We start from the raw sequence: 17105 nt of genomic DNA on the forward strand, positions 1-17105 counted from the left end.
GCAAAAGTTAACCTTTTTAAAAGCAAAGGTTAACAAAAGTGTATGGTCTTATCTGTAATTTCTGGGGAAAGGAAATGGATTTAACATTACATTAGTCAGTCTTAATAGGTACAACTACATTGAAACCCTACGTCCCACATTCTAAAAGAGCAAGATTAATCTGGGCTTAGAAAGAGCAATGCAGTCCACAGTTGTAACCATAACTAGGCCAGAGATGGCATAAGTCTATTTTTCCTAGAAGCTGATAATCTGAAATAGAAAAATCAGTAATTCATTTTCTGCAGTTTTCCTGTAGATGTCCATTGAAATGCCAAAATCTTAAGTTTTCATATAAGAATAAGCAATTTTTAGTTCTTTGGGTGCTGACAGCCTTGACAATATGAACTGATGCTCTTTTGCCAGTGCATATTAAATTCACTGCCATAAAATGAGAGAGAGAGGAAAGTAGGAAAAGCTCTTGAAATTGAGCAAGGTACTTTTTTCATGATCTTTGAAATGTTTTGTTCCAAAAGTGGAACTCATCCAAGAAAATGGACATTTTTGCTCTCTGCCAGCCTTAATGATTCCTAAGCTAGCAAATATGCATAATCCGCTTGAATTGCTGATGTAGGTAAGATACCTCTGTCCTGAAGTGTTGGAAAGGTACTTCCTGGCTTCAGAAGTTCAATGGTCAGGACTACGGTCCACTGTATGAAAACCTGTCTATAATTTTGGAACAAGAATTCTTATCCACGATTATACAGTTGGTGAGGGGAAAAAAACCCAGCATCTTCAACCTAAACAAATCCCTAAGAGGTTGCTCTGAAGGATTCTCCCAATAAATCAGACTAAGTCATAGATGCTACCATAATAATGTAAAATTCTAATTTTTTTTTTCGGGGGTGGGGGGGTGGGGGTGGAATGAACTATGGACCATCCTAAGGCAGCTTGGGATGAAATCATGCATGATGACACCACCTGACAGCTTGGTCTTGTAATCAAAATAGTCTTTTAGTAAAGGGGATGCTTGATAGTACCATATATAAATATTAATTTTTAGAGGCACTGAGAGCACCCTATCCACATGCAAGAATTAAAGTATACCGCAATTGATAAGGAATCAGACTCAAAAATACAGTAGAGAACAGAATAAAAAAATAGTTCATCGCAAACTAAGTCTTTAGTGCTATATTTATACTGCTGTCTTATTCTCCAATGTCAATAAGAAATACGTTGACAGATTCTTTCCCCTTTTAGGAAGATTAGCTTATAAAAAATAAACTTGCACTAAGCCCTTTGATATAGTCATTTCTCTTAGCAAGACAATCTTCTCCATTGTGGGAGGTATAAGAAATTATGGAGAATGACACCACGGACAGAAAGAAAGAAAGATGATCATCCTTTTGGGTCCTGTGCTCACCCGGCTTTTGAACAAACCCTTGCAGGAATCCCATCAGCGTGCTAAACTTCCAACAGCTCTCACTCTCCCTTTACAGTTCGGCGTGGAGGCTGCATCACCTGAGACTGAGCTGCGGACGCCAACACTGTATCAGACATGAGCTCTGATCAGAGAATTCTTATAGTCTTCAGGGACCAATACACCTCAACTGGCAGTAACACTGAACATCCTTTTGAAAGCATAGGAGAATTTAATAGTCAGCTGAAACACAGCATCAGAAAGTTCATATTGGCATAGAGCAGCGGTGGAGAATCTTTTTGGAGTCACGGGCCAACACTCATTGACTTGGCTCCTAAGTGAGAAAGAACAAAACCCTCGCATCTGTGGCAACCAACTAAGCAGCAGGAAATAAGAGGCACTCTCAATAAGGTCCAGCCAAAGCTCGGTGCTTACCCCAGACCTGGATTAATTCTTTTGGTGGCCTAGAGCTAATAGGTTTAATGGGGCCCCCTGGACACTCAGATGGAGCCAAAAATTAGCGGTTTAGGATGCAGCAAAGGGTGGGGAGTCTGGGCAGGAGGGAGGGTGCAGAACCTAGGCAGGAGGAATGTTGCAGGAGGTACTGCATGCTGAATGGAAGCACTCCCTGCAGCACGCAAAGCCATTTCCTCCTCCTGTCAGTTAAGAGCCCGCAGTCCAGACCTGGCTCCAGCTTGTCTTGATCAGGCCCACAGGCCTCAAGAGTCTTCCTGCCAGGGGGAGCCAGTGCTGGTACTCCAGCCATGCTTCCCCTTCCCACTGGTACGGCTGGAGCAACAGCAATAACTTGCCCTACTTGGAGGTGCAGGGGGAAGGAGGGAGAAGGCGACCTGTGCCTTGCAGGCCAGATCAAGGTAAACTGCGCATGGAATTCAGCCCCCAGGTCATAGGTTCCCCACCCCTAGCATGGAGATGCAGGATGAAGATAGTCCATCCTGACAACCCAGCAATCCACCCAGCCAAGAGGATGGAGAATGCATTTTTTGGACTCTCCATTTATCAGTTCCAGGGGCAAGATGGCAATTCTCCCCCAAAAATGCATATAATCTTAACACCTCTCAGCCCTTTGGGTTCCTGAAGTCAGTTCACATGCTCCACTGCCTACTGGAGTTTCACTATTATGCATGAAAGGATCAGTCCTTGGTGCTCTCACTGTCTTCCTCGACACCCTCATTGATATGGGTTGGTTTCAGCAAGCCAGTCCTTTCGTGACACACTTGTTCTACCACAGACACAATTGTGAGAGCCACTCATCTTCTCATTTGTCCCAAAAGAAGCTTTTTAATCCTTTTGGCACGCCCTGAGTGGAAACCCTTACTCAAGTAAATTATTGCCAGGCATATCACTCATGGAAGTATTACAAAAAATTCCCACATCCCCTGATGTCAACATATTAATATGGAAGTCCTTTTCTAAGACTGCCAGGATTGGAGACAACCATCACCTCTACATATACATGCTGCTGACTCAACCCAGAGCCATTTTGAAGTATATACTCTCACAAATCAGACACTGAAGTCAGTCATATGACTAAAAGAGCTACCCAGAAGCACTAGTCTATTGATGCTTTTCATGACTCTATTACAGTGTGTTAAGAACGCTATGGAGAGGGAAAGACAACCTATGGTCCATTTGGGACTGTTTTCTCCTTCATAATGACCTGCTACTGAAGGATGACCTCTAGAAAACATGGTGATTCAACGCAGAAGCCTCAAGCTGCCTAAAGAAAAAGATCAACAGATTTCAACTACTCAAATTTCCAGATGTTTAAGGGGGGAAGGGGGGAATCATTCTAAAACCCTCCTTATGAATACTCAGCCTAAAGCATCTCTGTGAAACTGAGGAAGAGTACACTAGGATCAAAATGGAGTGTACCATCTGTCCAGCAGAGGGCAAATGAACTTAAAGGAGAAAGGAAAAACAGGGTTTGTGCACCACACACTGTTGTGGAATGAGTAGATTTAACTAACAAGTAACACAAGAAATGGCTGCAAGTCCCAGAAGACGGAAACACCCCCAGGGCTCCTGGTACTTCTTCACAAATTTCCCACAACCCACAGTTTCAAGGATCTGTGTCAAGAGCTGTCAGATAGATACCTGGATTGTAGCGTGGTTACACGGCTTCATTAGAGGAGACTATGCACAGAGGACAGAACTGCACCCAAACAGAACGGCCCATAAAAACAACTAGGAGTTATGCAGCATCTTAGAGACTAATGGATTTATTAGGGAATAAGCTTTTGTGGGTAAAAACGCACTTCAGATGGGCTGAAGTGGAAATACAGAGACAGGTATACCATGCAAGAAACTTACAGCACAAGACAGATGTTACGGTCCATTGTAAATCAGAGTGATCAGTCAGGACGACTGCAGCCATTCAAGGCAGTTGATGGGGAGATGCAAATGTCCATGGTTGGAAAGTTGCCACTGTAGGGTGTTAACCACTAACTAAGAAGGCCTAATTGTGTAGTTCTGGATTTGCAAATGAGCTCCAATTCAGCTGCTTCCCTTTAATTGATATTAAAGGTTGTTTGTTTTTTGTGGTACAGGGATAGCTACTTTTAAATCCTTTACTGGAAGTCCAGGGTGGTTGAAGTGTGCCCCCCAGAGATTTATGTATGTTCCCTTTCTTAATGCTGGATTTGTGCCCATTTATCCTTTGGTGCAGAGACTGTCCAGTATGTTCAATAAACATGGCAGGGTGGCACTGCTGCAATATATCGTGTTAGTGGATGTGTAGGTGTACGAGCCTTAGATGCTGTGGCTTATGCTGTTACGTCCTGTGATGAAGTCACTTGTGGACAGAGTTGTCAATAGGGTTTGTTGCAGAGATAGTTTTCTGGGTTAGGGTGTGTGTTGTGTGGCTGACACTGAATATTTGCTTCAGGCTGGAGGGTTGTCTGTAGGCAAGGACTGGTCTGTTCCCCAAAGCCTGAGAGAGTGAGGGATGAGTCTACAACAGTGTTTCCCCACACTTAAAACATTTGCATACTCTTATCAGGACTTCAGCCTTATTGGCATACTGCCCTCTCCCAGTACAGCACTATCTCCAGAGCTGAAGAGGTGGGTCTGCCCCCTGAACCCTCATCACCTAATAAAGTAATTTTGGTAGTCTTCAAAGTGCTACATGACTGCTTTTTTGTTTTTAATCCAGATTTTTTGTAAATTTATTTCCTGTCATGTACTCCCTGAAATCCTTTTGCATACCACACTTTAGGAAACACTGGAATATGGGACAGGTTGTAGATAGTCAATGATGCACTAGAGGGGCTTTAGCCAGGAGCTGTAAGTGATAACCAGTGGTGTTCTATTATTTTCCTTGTTGGGCCTGTCTTGAAGTAGGTGAGTTCTGGGTATTCATCTGCCTCTGTCAATGTTTCCTTACTTCTCTAGGTAGGTACTTAAGTTTTAAGAATGTCTGATAAAAATCTTGTAGGCATTTAACTGTCTGAGGGATTGGAACAGATATGGTTGTATCTTAGTGTGGCTACAGACAATGGATTGTGTGATATGCAATTTTCATAATTGCTGTTTACATTAGTGTTATCCCACTGGTTTAATAAACAGTATGATTATCTATTGAAGACCCACCTTATGATGACAAAGCTGTAAAACAGATTAAGTCACTCAGGAATAAGGTGTAGAAGGAGAACAGGAAGGGACTCATGGACAGAGCACTTTGAGTCAGTATGATGCTGTTGCAAAATAAGGCAGCAAACAAGATTCTGGGACGCATTAATAGGAGTGCTGAGAGCAAGTCACTAAAAGGCATTTTTTCCCACTCTACTCTACAGTGATTAGACCTCAGTTGGAGTATTATGTCCAGTTGTGGGCACCACATTTTAAGAAAGATGTGGAGAAATTGGAGACAGTCCGGAGAAGAGCAACAATGATTAAAGGGGTAGAGAACATGAGTTATGAGAGAAGACAAAGAACTGGACTTCTTTAGTTAAGGAAAAAAAGAAAAAAAGACTTAGAAAGGACAAATTACAAGAGGAGAGGGTGAAGAGAAATTGTTCTCCTTGGCCTGAGAGGATAGGACAAGGAGCAATGGGCTTAAACTGCAGCAAGAGAGGGTCAGATTAGACATTAGGAGAAAGTTCCTAACTGTCAGGATGGTTAAACGCTGCAATAAATTACTAGAGAAGTTGTAAAATCTCCATTGCTTGAGGAAATTTAAGAGCAGATTAAACAGACACCTATTGGGGATGGCTTAGACAGTTCTTGGTCCCACTGAGGGGGCAGGGAACTGGGCTTGATGAACTGACGTCCCTTCCAGTGCTAGGACACACAACTAAAAATATTCTTTCAAAGATAAAAAAAATGCCTTGTCCTTAGAGTAGATTAAAAGTGACATTTACAATACCATCAGCTAAAAAAATGCTGGATTCACATCTTCTTTACAAAAGGTTGTGTAGGAGGCCATGTCTACACTGCAAGCATCTGCCAGAATAGTCGAAGAGACATAAGCCCCTATTGATATAGCTGTGCTACCAATAGTCCCTTGCTTACATGCAGTTATACAAGCAAAAGCATAATACATCTGGGGCTTTTGCCAACTCAGCTATATTGACCAGGGATCATTTTTCATTTTTGCCACTGCAGCTTATTTCACTCATCTGGGCAGAGTTATAACTAACTTTGAACAGAGAGAGCATGTCCTACTAAAATTATTTTTGATGATACAATCTGTGGCCACACTAGCAGAGGTTTGCCCAATGCAGCATATGTTCCAGTGCAGTTGGGGCAGCCTGTCTGCAGTAGGTCTGAGCATGCCATGGGTGGGGACCAGCACCCCAGGTGCACTGTCCCCATCCACCCCCCCACGCAGCACACCCCTTCTCCCACCCTGGGCTGCTGCAGATGGGGGCAGTTCCAGCTGTGCTGGAGCCCTCCCCACTTTGCAGGGCCCCCAGGGCTGGAGGAATCCCCTGCCTAGTGCAGACAGGGGGGAATGCTACAGCCTCTACTGGTTAACCATAACTAGTATGTGCATTTCCTTTAGGATGAGGTTTATCAGTTAACCATTGACATCCTTAGTTAGGAACTGCTGAACTGTGAATCCCAGCCAGAATTTTGTGCAATATTTATGCCAAGACTTTTATAAATAGTAGTGTTTTCACTGAGGTACTGGTTAAGTGACTTGTCCACATCCATGATAGTGGTATTAATGGGATCCAGATCTTTTAGCTTGAGTACCTAATTCTATTAGACACTACTGCATCTCTACAGAATGTAGTCCACCAACTGGTAAGACCCATTTCAAACTAGGGGTTTCCAAACTAGTGAGCAGACTTTATTAGCGACATCATGTGTGCCACACGTACCAGGCTTGCCCAATGAGCTTTGATATAGGCTTATTTTAAAGCTTCTGTTTAATTAAATGCTCCTACAATTCTGTGAGAGGCATGAGATTTAAAAGAAAGCCAAAAGTTCCAGAACAAGTTGTCAGATGTGAGAGCAGTCAATTTAAAAGACAGAGGAGCTCATATTTAGCATTTAGCTCTCCAGACAAGCGTCAATATTTGTGCGCTCCAGGCAGCTGACCTAAACGTTGCAAGACTATGTCTGAGCCTATCTTCAACAATAGCTTCACCATGCTAGCTCCTTTGTGAAAGGAAACTGACTCAGACACCTCCACGCTAACACCATTGCAGTTTCCGGAACAGTCACTAACCTAAACTTGCACCCCTAGCATTATGACAGGCTACAAGAGGGTATGGGCAGCACTTCTCCTGTCTGAACAGCAGAGCAACTTGGTGCTTACTTTAAGGAAGACCGCATTTTCATTTCCATAGTTACGTTAGATGTGGTATACCTAGACTTTAGTAAAGCATTTGATACAGTCTCACATGATATTCTTATCAAAAAACTAGGCAAATACAATTTAGATGAGGCTACTATAAGGTGGGTGCGCAACTGGCTGGATAACTGTACCCAGAGACGAAGGGTCCTGTGGCACCTTATAGACTAACAGAAAAGTTTTGAGCATGAGCTTTCGTGAGTCTGTGCTCACTTCATTAGATGCATCTGATGAAGTGAGTCTGTGCTCACGAAAGCTCATGCTCAAAACTTTTCTGTTAGTCTATAAAGGTGCCACAGGACCCTTCGTTGCTGTTACAGATCCAGACTAACACGGCTACCCCTCTGATACTTGTACCCAGAGAGTAGTAGTAAATGGTTTTCAATCCTCCTGGAAAAGTATAACAAGTGGGGTTCCGCAGGGGTCTGTGTTAGGACCAGTTCTGTTCACTATCTTCATCAATGATTTAGATATTGGCATAGGAAGTACACTTAAGTTCGCAGATGATACCAAGCTGGGAGGGGTTGCAACTGCTTTGGAGGATAGGGTCATAATTCAAAATGATCTGGATAAATTGGAGAAACAGTCTGAGGTAAACAGGATGAAGTTTACTAAGGACAAATGCAAAGTGCTCCACTTGGGAAGGAACAATCAGTTTCACACATACAGAATGGGGAGAGACTGTCTAGGAATGACTACAGCAGAAAGGGATCTAGGGGTTATAGTGGACCACAAGCTAAATATGAGTCAGTGTGATGCTGTTGCAAAAAAAGCAAACATGATTCTGAGATGCATTAATACGTGTGTTGTGAACAAGACACAAGAAGTCATTCTTCCGCTCTACCCTGCGCTGGTTAGGCCTCAGCTGGAGTATTGTGTCCAGTTCTGGGCACTGCAATTCAAGAAAGATGTGCAGAAATTAGAGAGCGTCCAGAAAAGAGCAACAAGAACGATTAAAGGTCTAGAGAATGCGACCTATGAAGAAAGGCTGAAAGAATTGGGCTTGTTTAGTTTGGAAAACAGAAGATTGAGGGGAGACATGATAGCGGTTTTCAGATATCTAAAAGGGTGTCATAAGGAGGAGGGAGAAAACTTGTTCTTCTTGGCCTCGAAGGATACAGCAAGAGGCAATGGACTTAAACTGCAGCAAGGGATGTTTAGGGTAGCCATTAGGAAAAAGTTCCTAACTGTCAGGGTGGTCAAACAGTGGAATAAATTGCCAAGGGAGGGTGTGGAATCTCCATTGCTAGAGATATTTAAGAACAGGTTAGATTGATGTCTATCAGGGATGGTTTAGACAGTACTTACTCCTGCCATTGGGACAGGGGGCTGGACTCTATGGCCTCTCGAGGTCCCTTCCAGTCCTAGTGTTCTACAATTCTATGAACTCTATAAGGCTCTTTGAAAACATGGAAATGTTTAAAATTTAGATGTTCTAAATATTTTTGCATCTCATTTTTTGAAGGAAAAAAAGCTACAAAAAATATTTGCATTTACTTTTAAAATGCCTTTTACCCAAGGAAGAGTTAGGAAATAAGAATTCCATTCAATTCTTTACGGGAAAGAAAATCAAGTTCTTCCCAAAGTCAGCTACTTCAGAGGGCTTTGCGATGTTAAAACATTTGTTATTTACACAGTTCTAGCCTTTTTGGCTGCCTCTACCCTGGCAAAGTAGGGATGCATAATTTACAGATCCCTTTTGATAACAGCCATGGAAATTCTAGCACAGGGCCAAAATTTTTAGACACACAGATTTGTTATGATAGATTTAGGAGCCCACTCCTTTAAGATATTGGTCAGTTGTTTTAACCTGTCAATCCTTTTTTTCCTGTGACATTCTCTTTTGCCATCTCACTACAGTGAGCAAGTTTCAATATCATTTAAGACGTTTATTGTGGGGGATCAGCTGCATGAATAGCCAATTTAATTATACAAAACAAAGCAGCAGAAATGTAGCACTTTGAAGACTAACAAAGTGATTTATTGGGTGATGAGCTTTCATGGGACAGACCCACTTCTTCAGATTGATTTCATTTCCAATACAGACTGACATATTGGAAATGAAGTTGATCTGAAGAAGTGGGTCTGTCCCATGAAAGCTCATCACCCAATAAATCACTTTGTTAGTCTTCAAAGTGCTACATTTCTGCACAAGTACATTTTGAAACAAAACCACTTTGAATAAAAATGGATGTTTGTAATCTGTGTTGATGCTTTTTAAATCAAAGTTCCACTTTTGGTCAGCAACTACTTTACACTGTCTATAATAAGGTTAGTGTGATGCACTAAATGCAGGCAGCAGCTAGAAGGCTCAAATTATAAAAAGTACCAGAACTACACAAACACCAGTATTTCAAAGCCATATTCTGGGTTTGAAAATCCTAGAAAACCAGGATCAGAAGTCTCTGGGCTCAAGAAAGGGAGCTCAGGCATTTCTTAGAACTCTTTTTCCATCACTATTCCCACTGTAGGAGTCAAGCTCTCAGAGGCATCTTTCCTAGTATACTCTTCTTGTAACTAGCCTTTTTAATTTTAGAGACAGACAACTACAACCTGGAAGTGGCCACTTTAGAAGCTGACTGCATCTCCTTTCTTATACTGCTGATATACTCTGGTATTGCACACATTTTTGTACACCTCATTATATTATTCAGCAGAATTTTAAGAAACATCAGTCTTCCATGCAGAGCTCCTGTTACTTACTACCCCCTTCAAGTCTTGTTCTATCAATGTATGCTGTAAAACTAAGAGAAACATTCTGCCAACAGGGGAATAAGCACCAAATCATAAGAAAAGTGCCTTCCCAACAAAGAGTCAAGTACACTCATCCCTCGCTATATGAGCATAATTGGTTCCCAAATTTCTGCTCATAGGCAAAAACTCATAAGAGCGACACTAAATTCACATTAAAAAACATGTAGAAGTTTCCGATTTGTTCCAAGTGCTTGTAACTTGACATAAACCAGTTGATTTTAGGTATTTTTCTGACGTATTTGACTAGTTTGGCACCAGAAATAGGATGAGTATATGTATGTAGAACACAGAGAACAAGAGGTCCTGTGGCACCTTATAGACTAACAGATATTTCATATGATGTATGTAGTGCAGGGATTCCCAGCCTATGGGTCGGGGCCCAAATATGGGTCACCATTACATTTGTTAAGGGTGGCCAGCTGGGCAGTTCAAGAAGCCATGTGCAGTTTCTTAACACTGCTGCCTCAGGCAGATATCTATCATTAGAGATAGCAATTACCCTATGCCTAGGTGCTGATAGCTTAACGCTTGAGTTAATTGGTTTTAACAACTGTTACCTGCCGGGAGCAGGAGGAGCCACTGAGCCTAGCAGCCGCAGTGAAGAAGCTGTGGAAGGAGGAGGAGTGTATAAGGCTGGGGGTGGTTTAGGGATGCAGAGGGTGTGTCTAAAACTGGGGGAGGTTTCGGGCTGCAGGGAGGGGGTTCTAAAGCTGGGGGCAGTTTGGGGCTGCTGGGGGGGGGTGCAGGTTTCCCTGCCCCCCAGCCAGGGACCCTGCTGCTGGAGCAGAGCCAGCCACAGGTCTCCCGCTCCCCAGCTAGGGACCCCGTGGCTTGCATATATTAGCAGGGAAAGTTCACTCATTTAGCAAACATAAGTGGGTATACATGCCCCTTATTTTACCAAATACTCGTAAGTAAAGTACTCATTAAACGAGGGATGGGTGTACAGGTAGAAATATCATCAAGTACATTTTCATTAAATTGCTCTTTGAGCTTGTGACCAGGCTAATAGCTTTGTCCCACACAAAGTTTGGCGGACTAAGTGATATTTACATTACAATGAGAAAATTTAAGGTATTTTTGCAAGTCTTCAAAATCCAAATCATATGCGTTATTTTTAAAAGCATCAGATACTTAGAAACATGATCTCCATAAAACTACTATACAGTGGGGGTACAACTGGTATCAACAGAAATGTTGCATGTAAGACACAGACAGAAGTTATTCCACTCTGCTAAACATTAGAGAAGCCTCACCTTGAGTATAGCAGCAACAAAGGGTCCTGTGGCACCTTACAGACTAACAGAAAAGTTTAGAGCATGAGCTTTCGTGAGTTAACTCACTTCCTCAGATGCTGGTCTGTTAGTCTATAAGGTGCCACAGGACCCTTCGTTGCTGCTACAGATCCAGACTAACACGGCTACCCCTCTGATACCTTGAGTATAGTGTTCAATTCCGGGCACAGGCTGAAACTCCTTAGTCCAGCTTTTTCAGAACCTGGCTGGCACCAGATGAGAATTTAGCAGACCACAGGAGGTCATACTGTCTAGCACTCCTATGTCCAATACATTCGCCAGTCCCCACATGTGGCAAACAGGACACTGTGGTGTGGCAATTCCTGGGCTCTGGAGCCACATGCAGCTCTTAAAGCCTTTAAATGCGACTCCACAGAACTGTACATGTGGCGTGCCCTCAGCCCGCTCCACGCATGTGCCCCACTGTTGCATGTGACTCCAGAGTAGCCCTGGCAGGTCTGGTAGGTCACCAGCATGCACTTGGGTGGGAGGGGTATCTGACTCTGGAAAAGGGGGAAGGCTTTCAGTTAGAATGAGGGGGGTGGAGGAAGTGCCTGGCTCTGGGGGAGGGCATTTGTTTAGAGCAAGAGGGGAGGCTGTGGTGAATATGCAAGGACAACCACCACAAGTATGGTGATCCTTGAATTACTGTTGGACTCCACTGGTCTAGCAGCATTACCAACACTTCCACTACTTACTGGACTCTTAGAAGACATTTAGGAGCAAATTACACCTAAGTAATAGCACAGAACACAGAGCCAGGACTGGTGGCCAGAAACAAACTTTATGGACCACAGGAAACTTAACTGGATGACCACTTATCATTGGCACAGCCATCGGAAATCATGCCAGATTAGTGATGTTGCCAGATAAGAGAATTCCAGAGAGATTCTACTTGCACCACACTTTAGGGGAAACAGAAACTGGACTCCACAGGCGAGCAACAAAAACAACAAATTACTCAAAAATCCTGCACTTTGAGGAAAGAATTTTTTTAAAAAGGAGGACATGGCGAGTCTTGAGAAAAGAAGGGGGATGGGAACGGACTGGGTAAGCAACTTCAAATATGTTAAAGGCTGTTATCCAGATGACTAATCAATTGTTGAAGTCAAGTAAGACAAGTAGCAATGGTCTTGATCTGCAGCCAGAAAGATTTACATTAGGTATTAGGAAAACTTTTCTGAGCATAAGAGCAGTCAAGCTCTGCAACAGATGTCCAAGGGAGACTGGGGAATCCCTAACACTGGAGGTCTATAAGAACAGGTTAGACCAGGGGTCAGCAACATTTTGAGTGCCAGGAATACTTTTTAAAGTCACTAATAGTCCTACTTACAACAGCATCATTAATAGGGAAAGCTCTGCATCTTTATTACTTTGGTGGTGACTGGTAGCATTAGTTGGTCTTTTGTTAATCCCATGCAGTCAGCAGCTGTGAAGAGTAGGGGTGGGGCTGAGCTCCCACCTTGTATGTTTAAAAAAAAAAATCTGCTCACGTGCCACTTATGGCACCAGTGCTGGGGCTGCTGACCCCCTGGGTTAGACTATATGGGTCAGGTTTACTTGGTGTTGCCTCAGACTTCTTCCAACCTTACATTTCTATAGTTCTATGAATATGGTCTAGATATACACACCTTTTAACAACAGGATCAGCAACTTTTTCTTAAGCTCACTAAAAAAAAAAAACTTGCACTAAAATTAAACCATAAATTTAGCACATTTTCCACTGAATCTTTCCTAAGTAGCTTATTAATGGGATATTTCAATGGGGTATTAAGAGTAGGGTATTCAAGACAAAGCATATTTCTGTTTTTACATGTGAACTCAAGTTTTGTCAATGACAGTCTTTCCCTTTATATTTTAAATGTATTAATATAATCCAACCTTAAAAGTCATAGGTAACTTCACAATCCCTACAGTCAATTTCTACACTCTAGAGATTAACATAACTTTGAATTTGCATAAAAAGAATGAATCATGTTAGTTTATTATCAAAACAAAGTTAATATACTCTATCATTTAATCACTTCGTACATTTGACAACAAAAAACAGATTTCCTGATTAGTTGCACTTGGAGCCATAATCAAAGTAACACGAGATAAAAATATTGAAAATCTTTGATACCAATACTCTCACTAATTTCAAGTGTCTCACAAAAAAATATTTCCATTGATGCTAGGGTTTGAAAGATCCTAATTACCTGAGCAGTGCCTTTACATTTTATTAGCAAAACACTTAGAATTACTATTACATTTAAAATGCAGGATTGTGTAATTTCTAAAGTACAGGTGTACTGAAATAGAAGATAGCTCTAAAGATTAAGCCTTCACTGAAGGTTTTAGTATTAGGTTTGAGAGATGTCTAGTTAGCATTTTTTTGGGGTAGGGGGGGTAAGGTCATAGTTCATCAGATCAAATTTTTAATCAACGGAGAACCTAGTCTGAAGTGCTACTTATTTGATGGGAAAACTGAATTATACAAAGTTATGAAATATCAAAACAAAAAAAGCAGTCAAGTAGCACTTTAAAGACTATCAAAATAATTTATTAGGTGAGCTTTCATGAGACAGACCCACTTCTTCAGACCATAGCCATACCAGCACAGACTCAATATGGTATGGCTATGGTCTGAAGAAGTGGGTCTGTCCCACGAAAGCTCACCTAATAAATTATTTTGATAGTCTTTAAAGTGCTACTTGACTGCTTTTTTGTCTTGATAGTATACAGACTAGCACAGCTCCCTCTCTCTTACTATTAAAGTTGTGAGCATATGCACACAACTAAATATTAGCACATTTTCATGTAAGTAAAACATTTGCTATCACTGCTACAGTTATGGGTGAGGAGGACCTTTATACAAGATCCTTTTTAGGTGATTTATAATCCAGAAATCACCACTTGGATATAAGTTTCTCAAGCTTGCTCAATGAAGTCCAAATGGTGGTGAAGAGTGTGTGCACGCGTGTGCGTAACTTGAACAGATGTACTTGAACTTTGAAAACATTACCTACATAGGACTGCTGACTTCCTCATTGACTAAGTTTCCAGAAAAGAACTGAGAAGTTGTAATAATGAAAAACAGTATTGTGGGTTTTTACACATTAAGTTGTATAATCACTGTTTAACACTTCTATTCAGAACACAGCTATTTACTTGAATTCAAGAATGGTTCTTCAGTCCTTGTTTTTAAAAATGGATACAAAAAAGCAAAAAGCTATGTTAACCTAATAGCATTGAGATTTAACAAAATTCAGTTATTACCCCATGTAGCAACTAGCTGCTATTGCTAATATTAAAATAGAAGTAAATATATACTACACTAAATACAAATAAAGAACTCACTGCTGTTAAAATTTGTAACTAGTGCCATAACTGATTTAAATCTGGAAAAAAAATATTTCAAGCAGTTTGAAATCCTCTCTTCAATTTCTTAATCTTATATCAAGTTTCAGTGTTAAAGTTTTGGCATTTAATCAATGAAACAATACTGCTAATTGTTACAGTGATAAGTACAGCAATCCGGACATCTTTTCTGAGTACCTTCTTCCCCAGTTCTGTAAAGTACTACAGGTTGAACCTCTAATCTGAGAGCTCTCTCAGCCAACATCCATATTCCAATATGATTTTAGTTAGCTGGGTAACCACTTATGGCTGTGGCAAGGTTCCCCCCTCATGGTCACATAAAGCTTGTTTCCAGCCTGACTGAGTTCTGTGCTGTTATCTAGCTGTAATTTACACTGAAATGTCTTAAGAGCCCAGTAAGCAGTGGAAGTGTTGGTAATGTGCTAGAAAATACTGACCTCCCATCACTCAGCAAAGTCTCTTGTCTAGCACCAGAGTCAGGTCCCAAGGATGCTGAAGAAGAGCGAGTTTCGGACTGAATGTTGTAGTATTTCACGATAGCAACTTTCACAACCCCAAACACCTCCAAAAAATCTTTAACAAATAAACCTTATATAAAAATATTACACTAACAGATCTTACTACATGTTCTACCCTTTAACATTTTAACTGTTTTTTTTCCTTGTTAAAGAGCTTTACCATATTTACATTCTTGTCCTGGAAAAATCTGATTGTCATCTGATAGCAAAGCAAATGAGCTGCAGTAAGCAGCTGCTATACAAAACAACTTTTTTTAATTCTATTAAACGCCAAATGTCTATATGAAGGAGCTTGGCATCTGCAAAATGCAGCAGTGTTTCTTTCATGAACCTCTTCTTCAGCTTGTTAGAGAAATTCAAAAAATATAGTTTTGTTTTTTAAGCCACCCTAACATGGTGGAGAGGGACAAGAGACAAGATACACTTTCTATCACAAAGCTATTTGCAAGAGAAACCCAAACTAAATTCACTGGATTTGCAAATTCTAATAATTTCTATAACAGCACAACTGCCCCTAAACCCTGGCTTTTCATTACCCATGTTCAAAGAAACCTTACAGAAAGAAAAAAGGATGAGAAGAAAGGCATGTCTCTACTATCTGTCTCAAAGTTGTAGGTTACTTTGCACCAAATGGGGAAAAAATCCTGACTAAGCTTTTCCAGGGTAAAGCCAGATAAGTGCATGGATGGACTTGAGACATGCTAGATAATCCAGTTGTTCTTTAAATCATTTTGCTTTCTGCTTCAAAGAGAAGGTCATTGGCTCCTTTGCGACTTGGTACTCTTTATGAAACCATTTTAACCCGATTCTGACCAAAGAAAAAATTAAACCCACCACAACCCCCATATTTAAGACTAGACACTGAGTACACCTCCCTATCCTCCACCCTCCCAAAGCATTACAAGATGACAATAAAACAGACCTTTTCACTAAGCCGGCATTCAGAAGTACCCCAACCACAGAGCCAAGGCAGCCCATGTAAATCCTCAAACCAGGCTTTCTAAACAGCTCAGCACTACACACCATTAGGACCACAAATGCCCCGTCCGGTTTTAATTAACAAGACCACCCGTCCCACCTGAAGCAGCAGAACCCGCTCCCCGAAGACGGGGCTCAAAAGGCTCCACGCGGGACTCGGTCGCTCTCCTTCGGACAAGCCGCCTTCCCACGCACGCCGCTGGGCATGTGCAGGCAGGGGGATGGGGGGGGGGGGAGAGAAGAGTGGCCGGACACTCGGCTGTTTCAGCCCCCTCCCCCCCACACCGCCCCACAGGAAGGGGGGGAGCGCAGGCAGCAGCCCCATGCAGGGCACCGGTTCGCCGGGCGCTTTACAGGACCGGCCCGACGATGGAGCAGCGCACAGACTAAGCCCAGCGGCCCCTACTCGGCGACCGTTGGGGGGGGGTGTCAGGCGAGAGACCCCCCCCAGCCCGGCCTGCCCCAGGCCCGCAGCGAGCCTCCCTCAGCACCCGGCGGAGGCCGGCGCATCCCTCACGGCCCCCGCTGCCCGCCCCCCGGTCTGGGCTCCCCCGGGGCCTCCCTCACCCTCCAGCAGCCGTTGGATGATGCTGTCGATGTTGAGCTTATCTATATCCGCCATCGCCTCTCAGCGGCAACGCGGGCCCCGCGGCGCCCGCACCCGAATCTCCCGCCGCTCTCAGCGGCCACCCAACACCGAACAAAATGGCCGCGGTCCCCTCTCAGGAAGCTCTGGCGGCGCACGGATCCGAAAATGCGAAGCAGCGCCGGAACCCTTCCCGGTCAGCGCGTGGGGAGCGGGGTCGTTTCACTAGCGCGGAAAGCTCGCGAGATCCTTCCGCTGCGAGGGGGGTGAGCGAGGGGAAATAGATCCCGGGCGAGCTTTCGAGCCGGCGTGTGGCCGTAGCGTGGCAAAGCGCTGGGGAGGGGGGCGGGGGGTTCGGAAGTCCCCCAGCCGTGCAACTCCGGGTGCCGATCCA

At 42.9% G+C, this 17105-nt stretch overlaps 1 protein-coding gene across 2 annotated transcripts in view; it reads right to left on the bottom strand.

The window, feature by feature from the left end:
• PPP1CC (protein phosphatase 1 catalytic subunit gamma) overlaps nt 1-16851 on the bottom strand; it is a 32526-nt gene extending 15675 nt beyond the window's left edge. For both annotated transcript variants that reach the window (XM_075012539.1, XM_075012538.1), the window contains exon 1: nt 16693-16851. In XM_075012539.1, the coding sequence (XP_074868640.1) occupies nt 16693-16747 (55 nt within the window). In that variant the 5' untranslated portion in view covers nt 16748-16851. The remainder of the gene's footprint in view (nt 1-16692) is intronic.
• Between the last annotated feature and the right edge of the window lie 254 nt (nt 16852-17105).

The sequence above is a fragment of the Carettochelys insculpta genome, chromosome 18, assembly GCF_033958435.1.
Source record: "Carettochelys insculpta isolate YL-2023 chromosome 18, ASM3395843v1, whole genome shotgun sequence".
Classification (NCBI taxonomy): Eukaryota; Metazoa; Chordata; order Testudines; family Carettochelyidae; genus Carettochelys; species Carettochelys insculpta.